The following is a 20,452-nucleotide window of genomic DNA, read 5'->3' as shown; positions in this document are numbered from 1 at the left end:
TCATGAGCCATGTCTATCTGTGTGTGTGTGTGTGTGTGAGAGATAGAGAGAGGGGGAGGGTGTGTGGGAGGGAGAGAGAGAGGGGAGGGGAGAGAGAGCGTGTGTGTGAGAGAGGGAGAGAGAGAGGGGGAGGGTGTGTGGGAGGGAGAGAGAGAGGGGAGGGGAGAGAGAGCGTGTGTGTGTGTGAGAGAGATAGAGAGAGAGGGGGAGGGTGTGTGTGTGAGAGAGGGAGAGAGAGAGGGGAGGGGAGAGAGAGCGTGTGTGTGTGAGAGAGGGAGAGAGAGAGGGGAGGGGAGAGAGAGCGTGTGTGTGTGAGAGAGGGAGCGAGCGAGGGAGCGAGAGAGAGAGAGAGGGGAGGGGAGAGAGAGCGTGTGTGTGAGAGAGGGAGAGAGAGAGGGGAGGGGAGAGAGAGCGTGTGTGTGAGAGAGGGAGAGAGAGAGGGGAGGGGAGAGAGCGTGTGTGTGAGAGAGGGAGAGAGAGCGTGTGTGTGTGTGTGTGTGTGTGTGTGTGTGTGTGTGTGTGTGTGTGTGTGTGTGTGAGGGAGTGTGTTGGAATGCTCTCTGATGGGCGGATAAGACATCTTGTCTCCCAGACAGCCAACCAAACAGAAGAGCTTGATAACTTATCATTGGAGAAAATGTCACCGTTAATGTCACTCAGAGTGTGTGTGTATTAATACCCTGTTCTACATGCCTGCTGTAATACAGTAATACCAACCCCAACCTTGACCTCTGCAGAAAGGGTGAAGGGAAAGGTCAGAGGTCAAAGGGACTCTGTAAAGATCACACACACACACTGTAAGGCACATTCTCACACACACACACGTGCGCGCGCACACGCACACACTGTAAGGCACGTTCACACACACACACACACACACACACACACACACGCACACACACACACACACACACACACACACACACAGTCTATGAATATCTCTCCTTAGAGAGCATGTAGGTCAGAGGATGGGGGGCTTTGGTCCATCAGACAGCTGGTAGTGGGGGGCGAGGGAGAGACACACGGAGACACACACACACACACACACACACACACACACAGACACACACACACACACACACACACAGAGAGAGAGAAAGAGAGGTTGAATCAAGTGTCAGAACAGATTTACCCAACCGTTAGACACAGAGAAACAGAGAAACGGAGACACAGAACTGAAGGAAGAAGAAAGAAAGACAGGATAGAGGGCAGGACAGACGGAGAGAAAGAGAGATTGTGTTGAGCTCCAGCTCGGTGAGAGGTGAGCTAAATATATCAGCACGCCCCTCCCCACTCCCACATTTCACTGTCCTGAGCTCCTATTGGCTCTCTCCGGGCCCTCTGAGCCGGGATAGGCTGTCTGTGTGACTCGCTAGATCAGGATGCTGTTAGGACACTAGAGCTACGGTGTGCAGAGAGGGACACACTGCACCATGCTGCTACTAGCATGATGCTACACAGGCTAGCTAGCACAGGTCTGTACACACACACACACACACACACACACACACACACACACACACACACACTAACAGAACACTAGATTGACTTAAATATGAAGAACAACAGTAACAACAAGGAGAATTTGAAGGTCAATAGTTAATATTTTCTCTTTTGTCCTCTCTCTCTCTCTCTCTCTCTCTCTCTCTCTCTCTGCCTCCCTCTCTCCTCCTCCTCTCCCTACGTAATTCTCTCTTCCTCCTCTCATCCCTCTCTCTCTCTCAGAATGTCCATCACTAAGATCCACGCACGCGAGATCCTCGACTCCAGAGGAAACCCCACCGTCGAGGTCGACCTCTTCACCGCTAAGGGTACACACACACACACACACACAAACACACACACACAAACACACACAAACACACACACACACACACACACACACCTGGTCAACCCTCATTCTCAGTTCTGTTTACACTCAAACATACATTTAGTTGCTAAAGCATTGACTCTTGTGTGCGTGTGGTGTGTGTGTGTGTGTGTGTGTGTGTGTGTGTGTGTGCGTGCGTGCGTGTGTGTGTGTGTGTGTGTGTGCAGGGCGTTTCAGGGCGGCGGTCCCCAGCGGAGCGTCTACAGGCGTCCATGAGGCTCTGGAGCTGAGGGACGGAGACAAGAGCCGCTACCTGGGCAAAGGTCAGAGGTCAGGGGGAGGGACTACCTGGGCAGAGGTCAGGGGGAGGGGCAATCTGGGGGAGGGCCCAAAGGGCAAAGGTCAGGGCTCTAGTATCTCATAGCCAGTCCCATCGCCACTGATTGAGCAGTAATTAAACGAGTGACACGGCTTATCCTCAACCTACATCCACTGAGTCAGACTAGTCTTGTCTGATCTGTCTCTCTGTGATCTGCCGCTCTGGTCTGCAGGCACCAAGAAGGCTGTCGATCATGTCAACAACGACATCGCCGCCAAACTGATCGCAAAGGTCTGTGTACACACACACACACACACACACACACACACACACACACCCCTCCTCTGACAGGCCCCGCCCCTCTCTCTCTCTCTCTCTCTCTCTCTCCCTCTCTCTCTCTCTCTCTCTCTCTCTCTCTCAGAACTTCAGTGTGGTTGAGCAGGAGAAGATCGACAGGTTCATGTTGGAGTTGGACGGAACGGAGAACAAGTGTAAGATCTCTCTGTCCTTCTCTCCCTCTCTCTTTCCTTCTGTCACTGTATCCCTCTTTCTTTCTATTCTTCCTCCTTGTCCTCCTCTATCCATCTATCCTTCCATCCCTCTATCCATCCCTCTATCCATCATTGTGTTGACTTGTCTCTCTCCCCTCAGCTAAGTTTGGAGCCAACGCCATCCTGGGCGTGTCCCTGGCCGTCTGCAAGGCCGGCGCGGCGGAGAAGGCCGTCCCTCTGTACCGCCACATCGCTGACCTGGCCGGACACAAGGACGTCATCCTGCCTGTTCCCGTGAGTCTCTCTGTCTGCCTGTCTGTCTGTCTCTCTGTCTGTCTGTCTGTCTGTCTGTCTGTCTGTCTGTCTCTCTGTCTGTCTGTCTGTCTCTCTGTCTGTCTGTCTGTCATCCTCCCTGTCCCTGTGAGTCTCTCTGTCTGTCTGTCTCTGTCTGTCTCTCTCTCTGTCTGTCTCTCTCTCTGTCTGTCTGTCTGTCATCCTGCCTGTCCCCGTGAGTCTGTCTGTCTGTTTCTCTGTCTGTCTGTCTGTCTGTCTATCTGTCTGTCTGTCTGTCTGTCTGTCTCTCTGTCTGTCTGTCTGTCTGTCTGTCTGTCTGTCTCTCTGTCTCTCTGTCTCTGTCTGTCTCTCTGTCTCTCTGTCATCCTCCCTGTCTCTCTGTCTGTCTGCCTGTCTGTCTCTCTGTCTGTCTGTCTGTCTGTCTGTCTGTCTGTCTGTCTGTCTCTCTGTCTGTCTGTCTGTCTCTCTGTCTCTGTCTGTCTGTCATCCTGCAGGTAGTTTATATCAGATGTCTAAACCTTCCTCTACTCTCTTCCCTCTCCTCTCTTTTCTCTCTTTTCTCTCTCCTCTCTTCTCTCTCTCCCTCCTCTCTTCTCTCTCTCTCTTCTCTCCTCCTCTTCTCTCTCTTTTCTCACTTCCCTCCTCTTCTCTCTCCTCTCTTTTCTCTCCTTTCTCTCCACTCTCTCCTCTCCTCTTATCTCTTCTCTCTCTCTCTCTCTCTCCTCTCTTTCTCTCTCTCTCTCCTCTCCTCTCTTATCTCTCTTTTCTCTCCCTCCTCTTCTCTCTCTCTCTCCTCTTTTCTCTCTCTCTCTCTCTCTCTCCCTCCTCTCTTCTCTCTCCCCCTCCCTCCCTCCCTCCCTCCCTCTCTTCTCTCTCTCTCTCTCTCTCTCTCTCTCTCTCTCTCCTCTCTCTCTCTCTCTCCCTCCTCTCTCTCTCTCTCTCTCTTCTCTCTCTCTCTCCTCAGGCGTTTAACGTGATCAACGGTGGTTCCCATGCTGGTAACAAGCTGGCCATGCAGGAGTTCATGATCCTGCCGGTGGGCGCCGCCAGCTTCCACGAGGCCATGCGCATCGGCGCCGAGGTCTACCACAACCTGAAGAACGTCATCAAGGCCAAGTACGGCCAGGACGCCACCAACGTGGGGGACGAGGGCGGCTTCGCCCCCAACATCCTGGAGAACAACGAGGGTGAGCATCTGGCTACCACCAAGTGGTGAGGAGAGGATGAGGATGAGGTGGTGAGGAGAGGATGAGGGGGTTAGGGTGGGAGGTATGGTTAGAGTTGGGGTAGAGAGGATGAGGTTAGGGTTAGGGTTAGGGTTAGGGTTAGGGTTAAGGTTAGGGTTAGGGTTAACCCTAACCCTAACCCTAACCCAAAATCAGGGGCTTTCACATATATAAAATATCTAATATTATCCAATAATGGGCTATTTAAACATTTAAAATGTAACAATATAAGTAAAACAGAATAATAATAAGTTTGATTTGTTTGCCTCTGGAAAGGGAAGTCCATTTCCATTTTAAAAACAGGACAGGGAAATGGGCCTAAAGAATGGTGATTAGAAAAGTATACTGTCATTTGGTGAGTGCAAACTTTTGACTCGGCAGCTCAAAATGTTGAGCAGGCAGAAATAGTGTTATAGTTGTGTGTGAATTGTGTTGCAGAAATAACCTGCGAGGGAAACTGCTGTTTGTTCTCATAACTTTAGAGATGTGTCATCAAAATACAGCCTACATGCTTAAAATAAGCATTCTCTCTCTTCCTTCAAATAAAGAAGCATTCTCTCTCTTCCTTCAAATCAATAAGCATTCTCTCTCTTCCTTCAAATCTAGTTGACTCTTCCAATAGGAATCAGTCACATGGTGTTATTAAGTCCATGTGGTTTCTCAGTGTGAGGTAGTTCACTCTGCTGCAGGAATAAGCAGCGTACAGGACTATCCAACATCTCATTTGATATGAACTCAACGTTGGAATGGTTGGATTAACGGATCTATAAACTATTAAAGTTATGTGTCTGGTTCAGTGACATTAACACGTGTATTAACAAGACAACATGATGGATTATAAACTATCCAATGTAAATGCAAATCAATAACCTGCCACGGCTTTAAGAGGAAGTGTGTATGTGTGTTTGACTGAGTGTGTGTTGTTCTTAGTGTACTATATACTCACCTCCTCCTCCTCCTCCTCCTCCTCCTCCTCAGCCCTGGAGCTGTTGAAGTGTGTATGTGGGTTTGACTGAGTGTGTGTTGTTCTTGGTGTACTATATACTCACCTCCTCCTCCTCCTCCTCCTCCTCAGCCCTGGAGCTGTTTGACTGAGTGTGTGTTGTTCTGAGTGTACTATATACTCACCTCCTCCTCCTCCTCCTCCTCCTCCTCCTCAGCCCTGGAGCTGTTGAAGTGTGTATGTGGGTTTGACTGAGTGTATGTGTTTCTTGGTACTATATACTCACCTCCTCCTCCTCCTCCTCCTCCTCCTCCTCCTCCTCCTCCTCCTCAGCCCTGGAGCTGTTGAAGTGTGTATGTGGGTTTGACTGAGTGTGTGTTGTTCTTGGTACTATATACTCACCTCCTCCTCCTCCTCCTCAGCCCTGGAGCTGTTGAAGACGGCCATAGAGAAGGCCGGCTACCCAGATAAGATCATCGTTGGGATGGACGTGGCAGCGTCCGAGTTCTACAAGGCTGGGAAATACGACCTGGACTTCAAGTCCCCTGACGATCCGGCCAGGTACATCTCTGGACAGCAGCTAGGAGACCTTTACAAGACCTTCATCAAGAACTACCCAGGTACACACACACACACACACACACACACACACACACACACACACACACACACACACACACCTGTACAAGAACTTCATCAAGAACTACCCAGGTACACACACACACACACACACACACACACCTGTACAAGAACTTCATCAAGAACTACCCAGGTACACACACACACACACACACACACACACACACACACACACACACACACCTGTACAAGAACTTCATCAAGAACTACCCAGGTACACACACACACACACACACACACACCTGTACAAGAACTTCATCAAGAACTACCCAGGTACACACACACACACACACACACACACACACACACACACACACACACACACACCTGGACAAGAACTTAATCAAGAACTACCCAGGTACACACACACACACTCAAAGGTCAATATAACCTATTCCATTATGTCTGGGACTTCTCCTGTCTTATACGTTGCATAAGTGTGTGTGTGTGTGTGTGTGTGTGTGTGTGTGTGTGTGTGTGGGGTGTGTGTGGTGTGTGTGGTGTGTGTGTGTGTGTGTGTGTGTGTGTGTGTGTGTGTGTGTGGTGTGTGTGGTGTGTGTGGTGTGTGTGTGTGTGTGTGTGTGTGTGTGTGTGTGTGTGTGTGTGTGTGTGTGTGGTGTGTGTGTGTGTGTGTGTGTGTGTGTGTGTGTGGTCTCTGGCCGTCCAGGTTAGCAGCTGATAAGAACTCAGCAAACATCACAATCTGCCACACTGATGAGAAGATAGTCAGACTAGACATGGTCCCACAGCACCACGCCACACACACACACCCCACAGTGACCACACACACACCACACAGACACACCCCACAGTGACCACACACACACCACACAGACACACCCCACAGTGACCACACACACGCCACACACACACACCCCACAGTGACCACACACACACCGCAAACACACACCCCACAGTGACCACACACACACCACACAGACACACCCCACAGTGACCACACACACGCCACACAGACACACCCCACAGTGACCACACACACGCCACACAGACACACCCCACAGTGACCACACACACGCCACACAGACACACCCCACAGTGACCACACACACGCCACACACACACACCCCACAGTGACCACACACACACCACACAGACACACCCCACAGTGACCACACACACGCCACACACACACACCCCACAGTGACCACACACACACCGCAAACACACACCCCACAGTGACCACACACACACCACACAGACACACCCCACAGTGACCACACACACGCCACACAGACACACCCCACAGTGACCACACACACGCCACACAGACACACCCCACAGTGACCACACACACGCCACACAGACACACCCCACAGTGACCACACACACGCCACACACAGACACCCCACAGTGACCACACACACGCCACACAGACACACCCCACAGTGACCACACACACGCCACACAGACACACCCCACAGTGACCACACACACGCCACACAGACACACCCCACAGTGACCACACACAGACCACAAACACACACCCCACAGTGACCACACACACACCACAAGCATGCCTCAGAAAGACCTTACATTCCTCAACCCTTCTCCTATAAACTGTAAACGTATCCTTACAAAACCATCCTACACACACAAAACCATCCTACACACACAAAACCATCCTACACACACACACACACGTGCGCCCCAGTACTGACCCCCCCCCCCCCCCCCCGGCCCCTCCAGTCCAGTCCATCGAGGACCCGTTCGACCAGGACGACTGGGAGAACTGGTCCCAGTTCACCGGCTCGGTGGACATCCAGGTGGTGGGGGACGACCTGACGGTGACCAACCCCCAGCGCATCCAGCAGGCCGTGGACACGAGGGCCTGCAACTGCCTGCTGCTCAAGGTCAACCAGATCGGCTCCGTCACCGAGTCCATCCAGGCGTGAGTCCAGCACAGAACATCACTATCACATCACTATCACATCACCATCACCTCACCATCACATTACAATCACATTACAATCACATTACAATCACGTCACCATCACATCACATCACCTCACAGTTAACAGACACTTTTATCCGAAGCGACTTGCAGTAATTGTCCTTACTTGGGGTAAGGACTCATTTCCTGTGTGTGTGTGTGTTCAGGTGTAAGCTGGCTCATTTCCTGTGTGCGTGTGTGTTCAGGTGTAAGCTGGCTCATTTCCTGTGTGTGTGTGTGTTCAGGTGTAAGCTGGCTCATTTCCTGTGTGTGTGTGTGTTCAGGTGTAAGCTGGCTCATTTCCTGTGTGTGTGTGTGTGTTCAGGTGTAAGCTGGCTCATTTCCTGTGTGTGTGTGTTCAGGTGTAAGCTGGCTCATTTCCCATGTGTGTGTGTTCAGGTGTAAGCTGGCTCATTTCCTATGTGTGTGTGTGTGTTCAGGTGTAAGCTGGCTCATTTCCTGTGTGCGTGTGTGTGTTCAGGTGTAAGCTGGCTCATTTCCTGTGTGTGTGTGTGTTCAGGTGTAAGCTGGCTCAGATCCTATGTGCGTGTGTGTTCAGGTGTAAGCTGGCTCATTTCCTGTGTGCGTGTGTGTTCAGGTGTAAGCTGGCTCATTTCCTGTGTGTGTGTGTTCAGGTGTAAGCTGGCTCATTTCCTGTGTGTGTGTGTGTTCAGGTGTAAGCTGGCTCAGATCCTATGTGTGTGTGTTCAGGTGTAAGCTGGCTCATTTCCCATGTGTGTGTGTTCAGGTGTAAGCTGGCTCATTTCCTGTGTGTGTGTGTGTTCAGGTGTAAGCTGGCTCATTTCCCATGTGCGTGTGTGTTCAGGTGTAAGCTGGCTCATTTCCTGTGTGTGTGTGTGTTCAGGTGTAAGCTGGCTCATTTCCTATGTGTGTGTGTTCAGGTGTAAGCTGGCTCATTTCCTGTGTGTGTGTGTTCAGGTGTAAGATGGCTCATTTCCTGTGTGTGTGTGTTCAGGTGTAAGCTGGCTCATTTCCTATGTGTGTGTTCAGGTGTAAGCTGGCTCAGAGTAACGGCTGGGGGGTGATGGTCAGCCATCGCTCTGGAGAGACAGAGGACACCTTCATCGCTGACCTGGTGGTCGGACTCTGCACTGGACAGGTAGACACACACACACACACACACACACATTCTCTCATACACGTACACAGACACACACACACACATTCTCTCATACACGTACACAGACACACACACACACATTCTCTCATACACGTACACACACACACACACAAACGTACACACACACCTCTAGCCTGTGACTCATATCTGCCCATCCCCCCCAGATCAAGACTGGCGCCCCCTGTAGGTCAGAACGTCTGGCCAAATATAACCAGCTGATGAGGTGAGTCTCTCTCTCTCTCTCTCTCTCTCATTCTGCCTCCCTCCCTCCCTCCCTCCCTCTCTCTCACACACACACACACACACACACAGACGGACTGTAGAGGCGCAGCATCATGACCTCTGACCTGTGTCTGCAGGATCGAGGAGGAGCTGGGAGCTCACGCCAAGTTCGCGGGCAAAGACTTCCGCCACCCCAAGATCAACTAGACCAGCCTCCCCGTCACCATGACGACTGGCCCGGGTCCAGGTCAGAGGTCACACTGGCTCCCTGATCTCTGATGTTCAAATTCCACTCTTACTGTTCTGTATGTCCCCCGTCCCCTGTCCCCCCCCCCCCCCCCCGTCCCCCCCCGTCCCCCCCCCGTCCCCCCCCCCCCACCCCCATGTCACTCCTCCACGACGTCACGTACAAATAAAAACACAAACAGAAAAAATCAGAAGTCCTGTGCTCTTATTGGCTGTTTTCTTCTGTGACATCGCTGTGACATCATGAGCTTGAGGGAGGAATCAGACCCCATCACTGCGCGTCTGGCATGTTTAAATGTATATAGAGACGCAGTGCTTTGAGTTCTAGAAATAACATGAACACAATGTTTTTATTATTATTATTATTATGTGTTCTGACTTAACACCTTCCTCACTGAGCACCAGGAAGTAGATGAGATGAGTAGCCTAGCCTGAACACATGGCGCTGTCCCTCCTAACCCACCAATCACAGCCCTGCACTCACCCTGCGTACGATAAGATGGGTTGAGGGGGGAGACTCCTCCTCTTTATGATGGTTGATGAGTGCAGACACTTATCAACACACACACACACACACACGCACACACACACACACACACACGTCAGAGGGGCTCCTGTCATGAAAGAAGCAGGCGTTTGGGCCGGGAGGCAGCTGTTGCTTAGTGATGCTCACGGGCCAGAAAGTTGGTCTCACCAGCACTATCTCACTGCTGTGTGTGTGTGCGTGTGTGTGTGTGTGTGTGCGTGTGTGTGTGTGTGTGTGCGTGTGTGTGTGTGTGTGTGCGTGTGTGTGTGTGTGTGTGTGCGTGTGTGTTTGCGCCAGGCTCTGGTTGGCACAGTATGGCACTCGGGGGTGAAGAATGCCTTAGGCGTCAGAGGGTGTAGCACTCACACACACACACACACGCACACGCACACACACACACAGACGAGAGCTCATCAATCAGGCGGGCGGATGGTGATGGTGATGGTTTGGGTGGGCGGGGGTGATGGGGTGTTTATAACCCCCCTCATGGTCTTTGTTAGCCCCTAGAACAAAACCACCCCCCCACCTCCCTAGAACAAAACCACCCCCCGCCCCCCTAGAACAAAACCACCCCCCCGCCCCCCTAGAACAAAACCACCCCGCCCCCCGTCTGCACCCCATTCAGCACGCTAGCACTGACGTCAGCAAAGACGCAAGCAACTCACACACACTCCACTACACACAGAGACACACACACACCACACACACACACTCCACCACACACAGAAACACACACACACACACCACACACACACACACTCCACTACACACAGAGACACACACACACCACACAGACTCACACACACACCACACACAGAAACACACATACACCACACACACACCACACACAGAAACACACACACACACCACACACACACACACCACACACACACACTCGCACCACACACGGAAACACACACACACCACACACACACACTCCACCACACACACAAACACACACACCACACACACACACACTGACTCACGCACACTCACACACCTGCACTCACACACACCCATCCTCACACACACCTACACACACACACACACACCCATCCACCTACACACACCCTCACACACACCCATCCACCCTCACACACACACACACCCATCCACCCCCCCCCCCCAAACACACACACATCCATCAATCCACCAACACACTCATCCATCCACCCTCACACACACACACACACACACACACCCACTCATCCACCCACACACACACACACACACACACACATACACTAGGTTAGGGGGTCTCACCTATGGCTGTATCCATGGAGACGAATAGCGTCGGTGGAAGCCTGTGAGGAAATTGTTAAGACGACGCGCAGCTCTCCACGGAAACGCTTTACGAGAGGCGGGGCCAGGGAGGTCAGGGGTCGTCAGGGTCCACTGTGTGTGAGTGTGGGACTATTAGACTGTTATTAAATTAGATAATGAGTGACCTAATGAGGCCCTTGTTTTAGATTAGCTTACAACCCTGATCAGCAGGGGGCAGAGAGAGAGGGAGGAAGGGAGAGAGAGAGATGGACAGAGGGAGAGAGAGATGGACAGAGTGAGAGAGATGGAGAGAGAGATGGAGAGATGAGAGATGGAGAGAGAGATGGAGAGGGAGAGATGGAGAGAGATGGAGAGAGGGAGAGAGATGGAGAGAGAGATGGAGAGGGAGAGATGGAGAGAGGTATTGAGTGACTGAGTTGAATTCTCTTCAACCTGGGTTGTAACTGTTTTAACTAGCGTGTGTGTGTGTGTGTGTGTGAGAGAGAGAGAGAGAGAGAGGGAAGCAGAGAGAGAGAGAGGAAGGAGAGAGAGGGAAGGAGATAGAGAGGGAGAGAGAGAGAGAGAGAGAGGGAGAGAGAGAGAGAGAGGGGAACAGACAGAGGGACAGTCTGGAGGGAGAGAGGGGGGGAGAGAGGAGGACAGTCTGGAGGGAGAGAGGAGGAAGGTCTGGAGGGAGAGAGGGGGGGAGAGAGGAGGACAGTCTGGAGGGAGAGAGGGGGGGGAGAGAGGAGGACAGTCTGGAGGGAGAGAGGGGGACAGTCTGGAGGGAGAGGGGGGGGGAGAGAGGACAGTCTGGAGGGAGAGGGGGGGGGGAGAGAGGACAGTCTGGAGGGAGAGAGGGGGGAGAGAGGGGGACAGTCTGGAGGGAGGGTCGGGGGGAGAGAGGACAGTCTGGAGGGAGGGAGGGGGGGAGAGAGGAGGAGAGTCTGGAGGGAGAGGGGGGGGAGAGAGGAGGACGGTCTGGAGGGAGGGTCGGGGGGAGAGAGGAGGACGGTCTGGAGGGAGGGTCGTCGGGGGTGTGCACCGTCTCCAGGGTGGTGGAGCAGGAATGTGTGACCTCATGGCGCTGGTGTATATAAGCTCCTCCTCCAGGGCTGAGGGCTCAGACGCGTCCTGACCTACAGGACAGAGACACCACACCACCTGGATGTAACCTGGACCGGGATATCACCTGAAAACAACCTTTCATACACGTTCAATCCTAAATGTTGAGGCCTGAATACAAGCTTACAAGTTCCAGGACCTTCTACAACAAAGATGTCTGCTTCATCTACGTCTCGTCTCCTGCTCCTGCTCGTCCTGCTGGCTCTGACCGAGTCACGACCCTCTCGCCCCCGAGACGACACACAGGTCAGTCACACTTCCTCTTCATCATCCTCATCCTCATAGCCCTACATTACAATACTGAACACTCTCCATAACCCTACTGAACACTCTCCATAACCCCACTGAACACTCTCCATAACCCTACTGAACACTCTCCATCGCTTTCTTCATCTCTCTCTCCATCGCTCCTTCTCTCTATCCAGCACTCTCCATTATTCTCTCTCCACTCCTTCTCTCCATCTCTCTCCATCACTCTCTCCCTCTCTCCATCACTCTCTCCATCAGTCTCTCTCTCTCCATCCCTCTCTCTCTCTCATCACTCTCTCCCTCTCTCCATCAGTCTCCCTCTCTCTCATCACTCTCTCTCTCTCTCATCACTCTCTCCTTGTCTCTCTCTCAGTTTAATAGTGACGGTGATCCAGTGAAGTGGTTATTTAATTAGTAGTTATTTGAGTAGTTATTGAATAGTAATTGTGACGGTGTAATAAGAAGTACTAAAGTTATTTAATAATAGTGATGGTATAATATGTATGTAAAGTAAAGTATTTCAGTTATTAAATAGTGATTGTGAAGGTTTAATATGAAGTAGTTCAGTTATTTAATAGTGATGGTCTAACAGTGTTGACCTCTGACCCCGCCAGGTTCTGGAGCAGCTCTTTGGCGCTCATCTCAGCTCCCTGATCCAGGCCCCGCCCCTGACCAAGGTCACGGAGGGGTCAGCCGACAGCCCTGCCCCCTTCGCCCAGGCTGCCGGGGGGTTGGCCGGGAGAGGCGTGGGGGCGGGGCGAGGGGTGGTGGTGCCGCGCTACTTCCTGGACTTCCTGCAGCGTCAGAGGAAGTTCCGTGGGCGGAGCAGGAAGTCCACCCTGCGCGGCTGCTTCGGAATGAAGGTCGACAGGATTGGCTCCATCAGTGGCCTGGGGTGCTGATTGGATGACGGGCCGGTGGCCTGGCACTGTGATTGGCTACTGCGTGTGCGTGTTGGAGGGTCAGACAAGACTGACAGAGGAGACTTTCCCAGGTCTGACCCCTGAACTACGACCCCTCCCGCCCTGAGCGAGAGTGTGAGGTCATCGCTGCTATGTGTGACCCCTACCTGACCTCACGTGACCCTCGACCTCCAGGACTCTCCTGATGTCTGAGGCTCCATGTGGACCCGTTCTAACCACCGCAACCCTTGACCCATGACCCCTGGCTCTGGATACATAGCCAGCAGCACGTGTGTGTGTATGTGTGGGATGTGTGTGTGTGTGTGTGTGTGTGGGATGTGTGTGTGTGTATGTGTGGTTGTGTGGGATGTGTGTGTGTGTGTGTGTGTGTGTGTATGTGTGGTTGTGTATATTGTCTGACTTGACAGGTATTCTGTTGTGTAAACTTTCAATGTGACCAACATGTGTTGAAGCATGTAGACTTTCTCCCTCCTATGTCCCTCAAGAATACCCAACAATAACAATTACATGAGCTGAACTAAACTTCCTGGTCTCTGTGTCCTTCATCTGTCTGTCTGTCTGTCTGTGTGTCTGTCTGTCTGTCTGTCTGTGTGTCTGTGAGCGGGAGCTGCTCTACGGGCTTCCGAGTTCATTCCCCATGAAGATCTGAAACAAGCGTTACTTCAACACCTGAACGTCACTGTCACCACTGTCACAATGGGCTTCACTCTCACCTCACCTGTCTAACTGGCTAGAAACTTTACATGTACTCTTAAAAAATATGTTTTATTCATTTAGCAGATGCTTTTATCCAAAGTGACTTTCAATACTGTAAGTACATTAGTCTGGAGTAAGTGAACCGACTATAGGCCTACATCCTGGTCATTGTCAGTAAAACCTTGTAGGTGACACAGTCACAGTGCTTTTGTTCCCCCCCCCACATGACACGGTGTAGGGGGGCTGGCAGACTAGTTTTGTCAACGTTTTGATCTGAACCATTGTATATGATCATAAGTAATCTTAAAACGGGGCTAAACATGCATTTTCCCTTTACTACTCCTTTAATATGCTCTATCCAAATATGCTCTGTATATTCTTACAGCGCATTTACCCTTGTAAAACGAACAAACAAACAAACAAACAAATATGAAGATGTAGTTACATACACGCATGTGCAGAACCGCTAGGTAACACATTCCGACAGGGAGCATAGATGGACAGAACACCTGGCAGGGCGACCGTTGTTAGGGAAGCTTTTCAAAACTATCAGAAAACGTTAGACTGGTTAACGAACTAGCTAACTAACTGCTCGGAGGGAAACTGCGTTTTCTTTTCGGACTAACGTTAAATATGGAGTCAATAAGACAAAGACGTTTCCACAAACTGCCAACGAACACGGAGCGCGTGCTGCGCGCGCATCCCGACGCCGGTTTGATCTGCGAGGATCACGACCACGTGACCGAGCTAAGGACGGTGGCGGAGAGCTACCGGGAGTCCGCTAGTAAAGACCAATCAGACAGACAGGTAACGGACCGTTAACGGACAGAAAAAGGGTCATTCTTCCAGGGCGGGAGGAAGAGGAAGAGGAAGACGTCCCTAGTTGCCGCTTCTCTAGCGCTTTAATAATGATGGTTATGTTTTCTTCATTAACCTGTGACCTGTGACCCGCCCCTAGTGGCTGGGCAGGGCGCCCCTAGTGGGGAGGCAGGGCGTCCCTAGTGGGGAGGCAGGGCGCCCCTAGTGGGGGGGCAGGGAGCCCCTAGTGGGGAGGCAGAGCGCCCCTAGTGGGGGGGCAGGGAGCCCCTAGTGGCTGGGCAGGGCGCCCCTAGTGGGGAGGCAGGGCGTCCCTAGTGGGGAGGCAGGGCGCCCCTAGTGGGGAGGCAGAGCGCCCCTAGTGGGGAGGCAGGGCGCCCCTAGTGGGGAGGCAGGGCGCCCCTAGTGGGGAGGCAGGGCGCCCCTAGTGGGGAGGCAGAGCGCCCCTAGTGGGGAGGCAGGGCGCCCCTAGTGGGGAGGCAGGGCGCCCCTAATGGGGAGGCAGGGCGCCCCTAGTGGGGAGGCAGGGCGCCCCTAGTGGCTGGGCAGGGCGCCCCTAGTGGGGGGGGCAGGGCGCCCCTAGTGGGGGGGCAGGGCGCCCCTAGTGGCTGGGCAGGGCGCCCCTAGTGGGGAGGCAGGGCGTCCCTAGTGGGGAGGCAGGGCGCCCCTAGTGGGGAGGCAGGGCGCCCCTAGTGGGGAGGCAGGGAGCCCCTAGTGGCTGGGCAGGGCGCCCCTAGTGGGGAGGCAGGGCGTCCCTAGTGGGGAGGCAGGGCGCCCCTAGTGGGGAGGCAGGGTGCCCCTAGTGGGGAGGGCAGGGCGTCCCTAGTGGGGAGGCAGGGCGTCCCTAGTGGGGAGGGCAGGGCGTCCCTAGTGGGGAGGCAGGGCGCCCCTAGTGGGGAGGCAGGGCGCCCCTAATGGGGAGGCAGGGCGTCCCTAGTGGGGAGGCAGGGCGCCCCTAGTGGGGAGGCAGGGCGCCCCTAGTGGGGGGGCAGGGCGCCCCTAGTGGGGAGGCAGGGCGCCCCTAGTGGGGTGGCAGGGCGCCCCTAGTGGCCCCTAAGCGCCCAGGGCAGTTGTCTTGTCTGCCACGCGCATGCGCAGCCCTGTACAGAGGCCCTCCTGGCTTCCATGGCGGTTGCTATGCAACGTAGGCTACACACTAGCAGCTAACGTTAGCCTAGCATGTTAGCCTAGCATGTTAGCCTAGCATGTTTCTGTTATTAACAAGTTGCATTACAGGGATTTCATTATTGGACTTTATTCAAATTTACATACCTTTATTGTTTCATCCTGTGCATGCAGAATAAACAGCCAAAGCCCAGTAAAACCTGCGAGTCCCGGCTCCTTTCCTCCTAAGTTTGATATATAACGTTTCAACACAATGACAATTCTGAATTATGGTCTAATCATTCAGATTCAGGTCTTTATTTGTGACATGTTTGTACAGTGTTCAATCACAGTGAAGTGCTGCTGCTGGCTCCATGGTGGGATCACAAGTCACAGATAATTACAATACACAAATGAGCAATTACACAAGAAATACCATCTATACAATAAGCTAAAGATAAGGTGTCGGTTTAGATGTATTTTGTATTTTGCTATAAATATGGATATACATGCATGGGGGGTGGCATAGGGGCATTGTGCACATGCTGCAGCTATAGATAATTAAATAATACGGGGGTGAGATATGTTGTCCTCTGCGTTATATTTGTAAACATGTGTGGTTGGTAGATGTGTGGTTGGTAGATGTCTACCCTGTCCTGCAATCTCCTTTATTCATCCCAAAATTAAAATAAAATGCAGTTAAATCAAAGCCAACCAGGATCAGTACCATGTTTCCCCGCCAGAGGCGCTGTGTCTAATCTGGGGTCCGTGGCCGTGTCCGAATTGCATACTACCTGCTACATGCTATATAGTAGGCACTATATAGTATGCATACTGCATACTATATAGTACCTACTGTTCCACAAAACGCGTGTAGTATGCGAGAAAATACAGCATGCTACTCGAGTCATCCAGCGGAAGTGACGGGATACGATACTGTTTACTCCCGCGAAGCTGTGGTACAATTATCCGTGTTTTCTGTGATCATTTTGTGTATTATCCACAAAAATGTAGCCTTTTCCTGTCATGGGATGTGCGGCTGCTGCTGCAGCAGGAGAAGTCGTGTTCGCGCTGCAAGGAGAAGAGCCGTCATGAGATCTTCTCGACATGCTTGTAGTTGAGGTAAATATTGAACGTTAGCTTGCTAGCTACGCTAGTTAGCTAGGTTAGTTGATAGCCCCGCATGTGCTGGCTTGGGGCTAGCTATACTGTTACATTTGTACCAGGGATGTTATATTAAATAGATTCTGAGAGGCAGGTAAGCAAAACAATAAAACTCAACTCATTTTAAAGAGGTGGGTAAACTGAGTTTACCTGGGTTTACTCATCACTACACGCCTGCTTTGTAATGTTACATTTTAGCTCTACAGATAATGACATCTATCTATTATCACATTGTAAAGACAAGTATATGCCATACGCACAAATGAGTTAAAGTTTGCCCTAATAATATTCCCCCTGTAGGCTCACATGGAAGACAGAGGTCCTCACCAAGTCAACCTCCACGTCCCTGCTGAGGACCTATTTTGACGGCTGGACACAAGGAGGGACTTCAGATTGTCAAAATCGACACAGAGGAACCTTGGTGATGGTCAGGAGGATGGGGCAAGACCATGGAGGTGCTAATAATAGCAATAACAATAATAATAATTCATTGCATTTAGAGCTTTTCTCAGTACTCACCCTTTACAATGGTCTTGTCATCTTGCCAGCATTACCTTAGTCATTTATTTAGCAGACACTTTTGTGTGTCTGCTAAGCGACTTACAGTAGGCCTAATTGCATTTAACCATTTAAAGGTTGAAGACCTTGATGGGGGCCATGGTCCTGCTGCTGCAGATCATCCCAACCCTGGAGATGGCCTCAGAAAGTGTCTCGCAGCGGCAGCATCAGCACCAGCACAAGCTGCCTGGATCCCAGCTCTTGGTGAGCACGACTACCCACATCCTGCCATAAGTAGTCAGTCTATCAGTTCATGAGTGTGCTTTACCTTGTTCCTTATAGACAGCCTTGAGGCTTTAAACACTGATCAGTTGGTTATAGGCAGCCTTGAGGCATTTGTTTAAATGTATTTGTATTTAAATGTATGTGTAACACTGTACATAGTAATCAGTTTAAGTATTTTGGGGGGAGACAACAGATCAGCGTTCTCCTGTCAGTACCTTTTGCAAGGAAAGCTAATGATCTGACCAAATATAAACAAGTCAAAAGTATATTTGAAGACCATTGTGTAATAAAAATATCCAAGAAATGTTTATGGTTGTGTTTCTTCCATTATACATGTAAAGGTTACTTCTTGATGTATTAACATTTCAACAAAGTGTAATATCTACACATCAGACACATTGTCTTGATATGTCTACAGGTCATGTACAGTAACTTGGAAGGTCTTACAACACGCAGAGCGCTTTGGACATGTAACTCCCTTATCAAGTAGTCGTTAGTCAGACACATTAAACTGAAGCTTTCATAGCCGTCTCTGAATAATTCCAATGAAGCATTGTGAACCAACATGTGTGTTCCGTCTTTTATGCCTAATTGCAAACTACAATGTCCATTAGGAATGTTCTTTTACTCTAATGACTGGTTTTAGGTATAGTGACATTTGTTCTTTGACTGGGAAGACATTACAAGGAATGACACACAAACACCAATTTAATTCAAGAAAATACATTTAATAAAAAATAACAAAAACAAAAATGGAACAAGATAAAACAGTTTTTTTTGACTGAGGCTTCTAGAAGCAACATCAGCCGGTCCTCCCTCTCCTTAAACAACCCCCTTTCCTCCCTCCACTCAGCCTTCATCTCTGCCTTCTCTCTCCCCCATTCAACATCAGCCGGTCCTCCCTCTGGAGGACGGCCAACTCTTCCCTGTTTACGGGGAAGAGAAACCACGCTGAAAGGCTTGGAGTAAGTTAACTAACGTATGCATTGTTGTTCAGAAGCAATCCAGCGGTCTGTTTACTTTGGATATTGATTTATGTAGGACCTACATCTTAGAAGCTGGGCTGCAGGGGACGACGGAGACAGCCTGGATAAAGCACGCAGAGAACCTTGTAGCCATGTACAAGGTGATTTTGATCTACAGGCTACATGATAGCAAAGATATTGATAGGGACTCACAGTTTGTATGACACTAGAAAACTTATCTAACCTCATAGGACCTAAAGAGCCCCAGAACTGGGATAGCAAAGATATTGATAGGGACTCACAGTTTGTATGACACTAGAAAACTTATCTAACCTCATAGGACCTAAAGAGCCCCAGAACTGGGGTCAGCACAGAGGGAGGGGAGGCCACAGCCGCTTCGTGGAAGTGGTACGGGGTCTTGGAAGAGGCGATGGGGGCCACCCATGCAGCCGTCCTCCAGAGGATCATCGTCCCTGGTGTGGTCGTTGGTCCCTGTAATACATCCAGAAGTATTATGGGACAATGAATATTAATATATGATATATGAACAGTTGAACTCGTTTAAATCATGGAATGAACAGACAATTGTTTAAACAACTTCAAGTAACGTTAGGCTCGGTGGCTTAGGTTTGCCATTTAACAACTCATCACAATTTCGACATTTCTTGCACATTTCTTAAGCGATCATGGTCATATTACATGGAAATGTTACTCTGTTTCTCTCGATTCTAGCTATAGAAACATCTAAGATTTGACATGAATACGTTTTGAGCAAGAGCCGTCTGAACACCTGTAACGTTAGCAGCCTATTAACGTTAGCTGGGCTAGCTAGCTAACGTAACGTCCACCACAGAGATCAATGCAAGCAGCTAGCTATCATGACGTTCTTTTTCGAAATGTCATTTCTACCCCACCTATATACACAAAACTGCATTTGTAGCTCTGTGTCGTTATAACTAAGATATCTGTCCGGAAAAATAATTTTTCCATCGACAAATTAAGTCAATACTTACATTTGAAAACTCCCGCTGCGGTCCCGGAGACCTCTTCGTTCGCCATCTTTTTTTATTTTTCTCACAGCCCAGTGACGTATCACCTCTCGACTTCCGGAACAGTATGCTCTGGACTATGCTACATTTACGCCCATTTTTTCGCCGATTTCGCCTACTATATAGTACCTACTATATAGTAGGCGAAATACAGTATGCACAGTTTTGATGCAGCATGCTGCATCTCGCCTACTATATAGCAAGTAGTATGCAATTCGGACACGGCCCGTGTTCCTCTCGCGTCCTGCTGCCATTGGTCCAGACCCCTATGACGCGGCATCTATTCTCACTCTCTTTCGGTCGCCCCGTTAGCTTCGCGAGCTGGAGGCGCAGCGCTCGAGCCGAGAGACTCAGAGACACCGGTATTCGGTCTGTATTCGTGGGAAGCACCGTCCCGGTCCCCTCGCTGCTCTAACCCTAACCCGTCCCGGTCCCGGTTCCGGTCCCGGTATTCGGTCTGTATTCCCGGGTAGTCCCGTTCCGGTCCCCCCGCTGCTCTAACCCTAA

The 20,452-nt window shown here is 51.0% G+C and overlaps 3 protein-coding genes and 1 long non-coding RNA gene across 5 annotated transcripts in view; all 4 read left to right on the top strand.

Moving 5' to 3' along the window:
• Nucleotides 1–9,372, top strand: part of eno3 (enolase 3, (beta, muscle)) — a 28,842-nt gene extending 19,470 nt beyond the window's left edge. The window contains exons 2-12 of one of the 2 annotated variants that reach the window (XM_084462967.1): nt 1,726–1,811; nt 2,038–2,133; nt 2,362–2,420; nt 2,551–2,620; nt 2,781–2,914; nt 3,879–4,101; nt 5,506–5,703; nt 7,430–7,631; nt 8,685–8,793; nt 8,979–9,037; nt 9,174–9,372. In XM_084462967.1, the coding sequence (XP_084319093.1) occupies nt 1,727–1,811; nt 2,038–2,133; nt 2,362–2,420; nt 2,551–2,620; nt 2,781–2,914; nt 3,879–4,101; nt 5,506–5,703; nt 7,430–7,631; nt 8,685–8,793; nt 8,979–9,037; nt 9,174–9,243 (1,305 nt within the window). In that variant the 5' untranslated portion in view covers nt 1,726 and the 3' untranslated portion in view covers nt 9,244–9,372. The remainder of the gene's footprint in view (nt 1–1,725; nt 1,812–2,037; nt 2,134–2,361; nt 2,421–2,550; nt 2,621–2,780; nt 2,915–3,878; nt 4,102–5,505; nt 5,704–7,429; nt 7,632–8,684; nt 8,794–8,978; nt 9,038–9,173) is intronic. The other variant, XM_084462968.1, reaches the window with a different exon arrangement.
• Nucleotides 9,373–12,349: 2,977 nt separating this feature from the next.
• Nucleotides 12,350–13,347, top strand: LOC311329085 (C-type natriuretic peptide 2-like; the record flags this gene model as incomplete). The annotated part of the gene is made up of 2 exons (XM_084462973.1): nt 12,350–12,442; nt 13,060–13,347. 2 exons carry the CDS (start codon nt 12,350–12,352, stop codon nt 13,345–13,347), a joined length of 381 nt encoding a protein of 126 aa, XP_084319099.1.
• Nucleotides 13,348–16,949: 3,602 nt separating this feature from the next.
• On the top strand, nt 16,950–18,116 carry LOC311329093. Its single transcript, XR_014631276.1, has 3 exons — nt 16,950–17,106; nt 17,449–17,603; nt 17,784–18,116. It is a non-coding gene; the product is annotated as an uncharacterized lncRNA (long non-coding RNA).
• A 2,170-nt stretch (nt 18,117–20,286) lies between these two features.
• Nucleotides 20,287–20,452, top strand: part of LOC311329068 (stress-associated endoplasmic reticulum protein 1) — a 3,286-nt gene continuing 3,120 nt past the window's right edge. The window contains exon 1 of the mRNA XM_084462952.1: nt 20,287–20,452. This exon is cut by the window's right edge and continues 113 nt beyond it. The gene's annotated coding sequence lies outside the window, so the exon portion shown is untranslated.

This window comes from Borostomias antarcticus (assembly GCF_949987555.1).
Source record: "Borostomias antarcticus genome assembly, contig: scaffold_116, whole genome shotgun sequence".
Classification (NCBI taxonomy): domain Eukaryota; kingdom Metazoa; phylum Chordata; class Actinopteri; order Stomiiformes; family Stomiidae; genus Borostomias; species Borostomias antarcticus.
The sequence above is the reverse complement of the archived record's forward strand: the minus strand, read 5'-3'. Positions and strand labels throughout refer to the sequence as shown.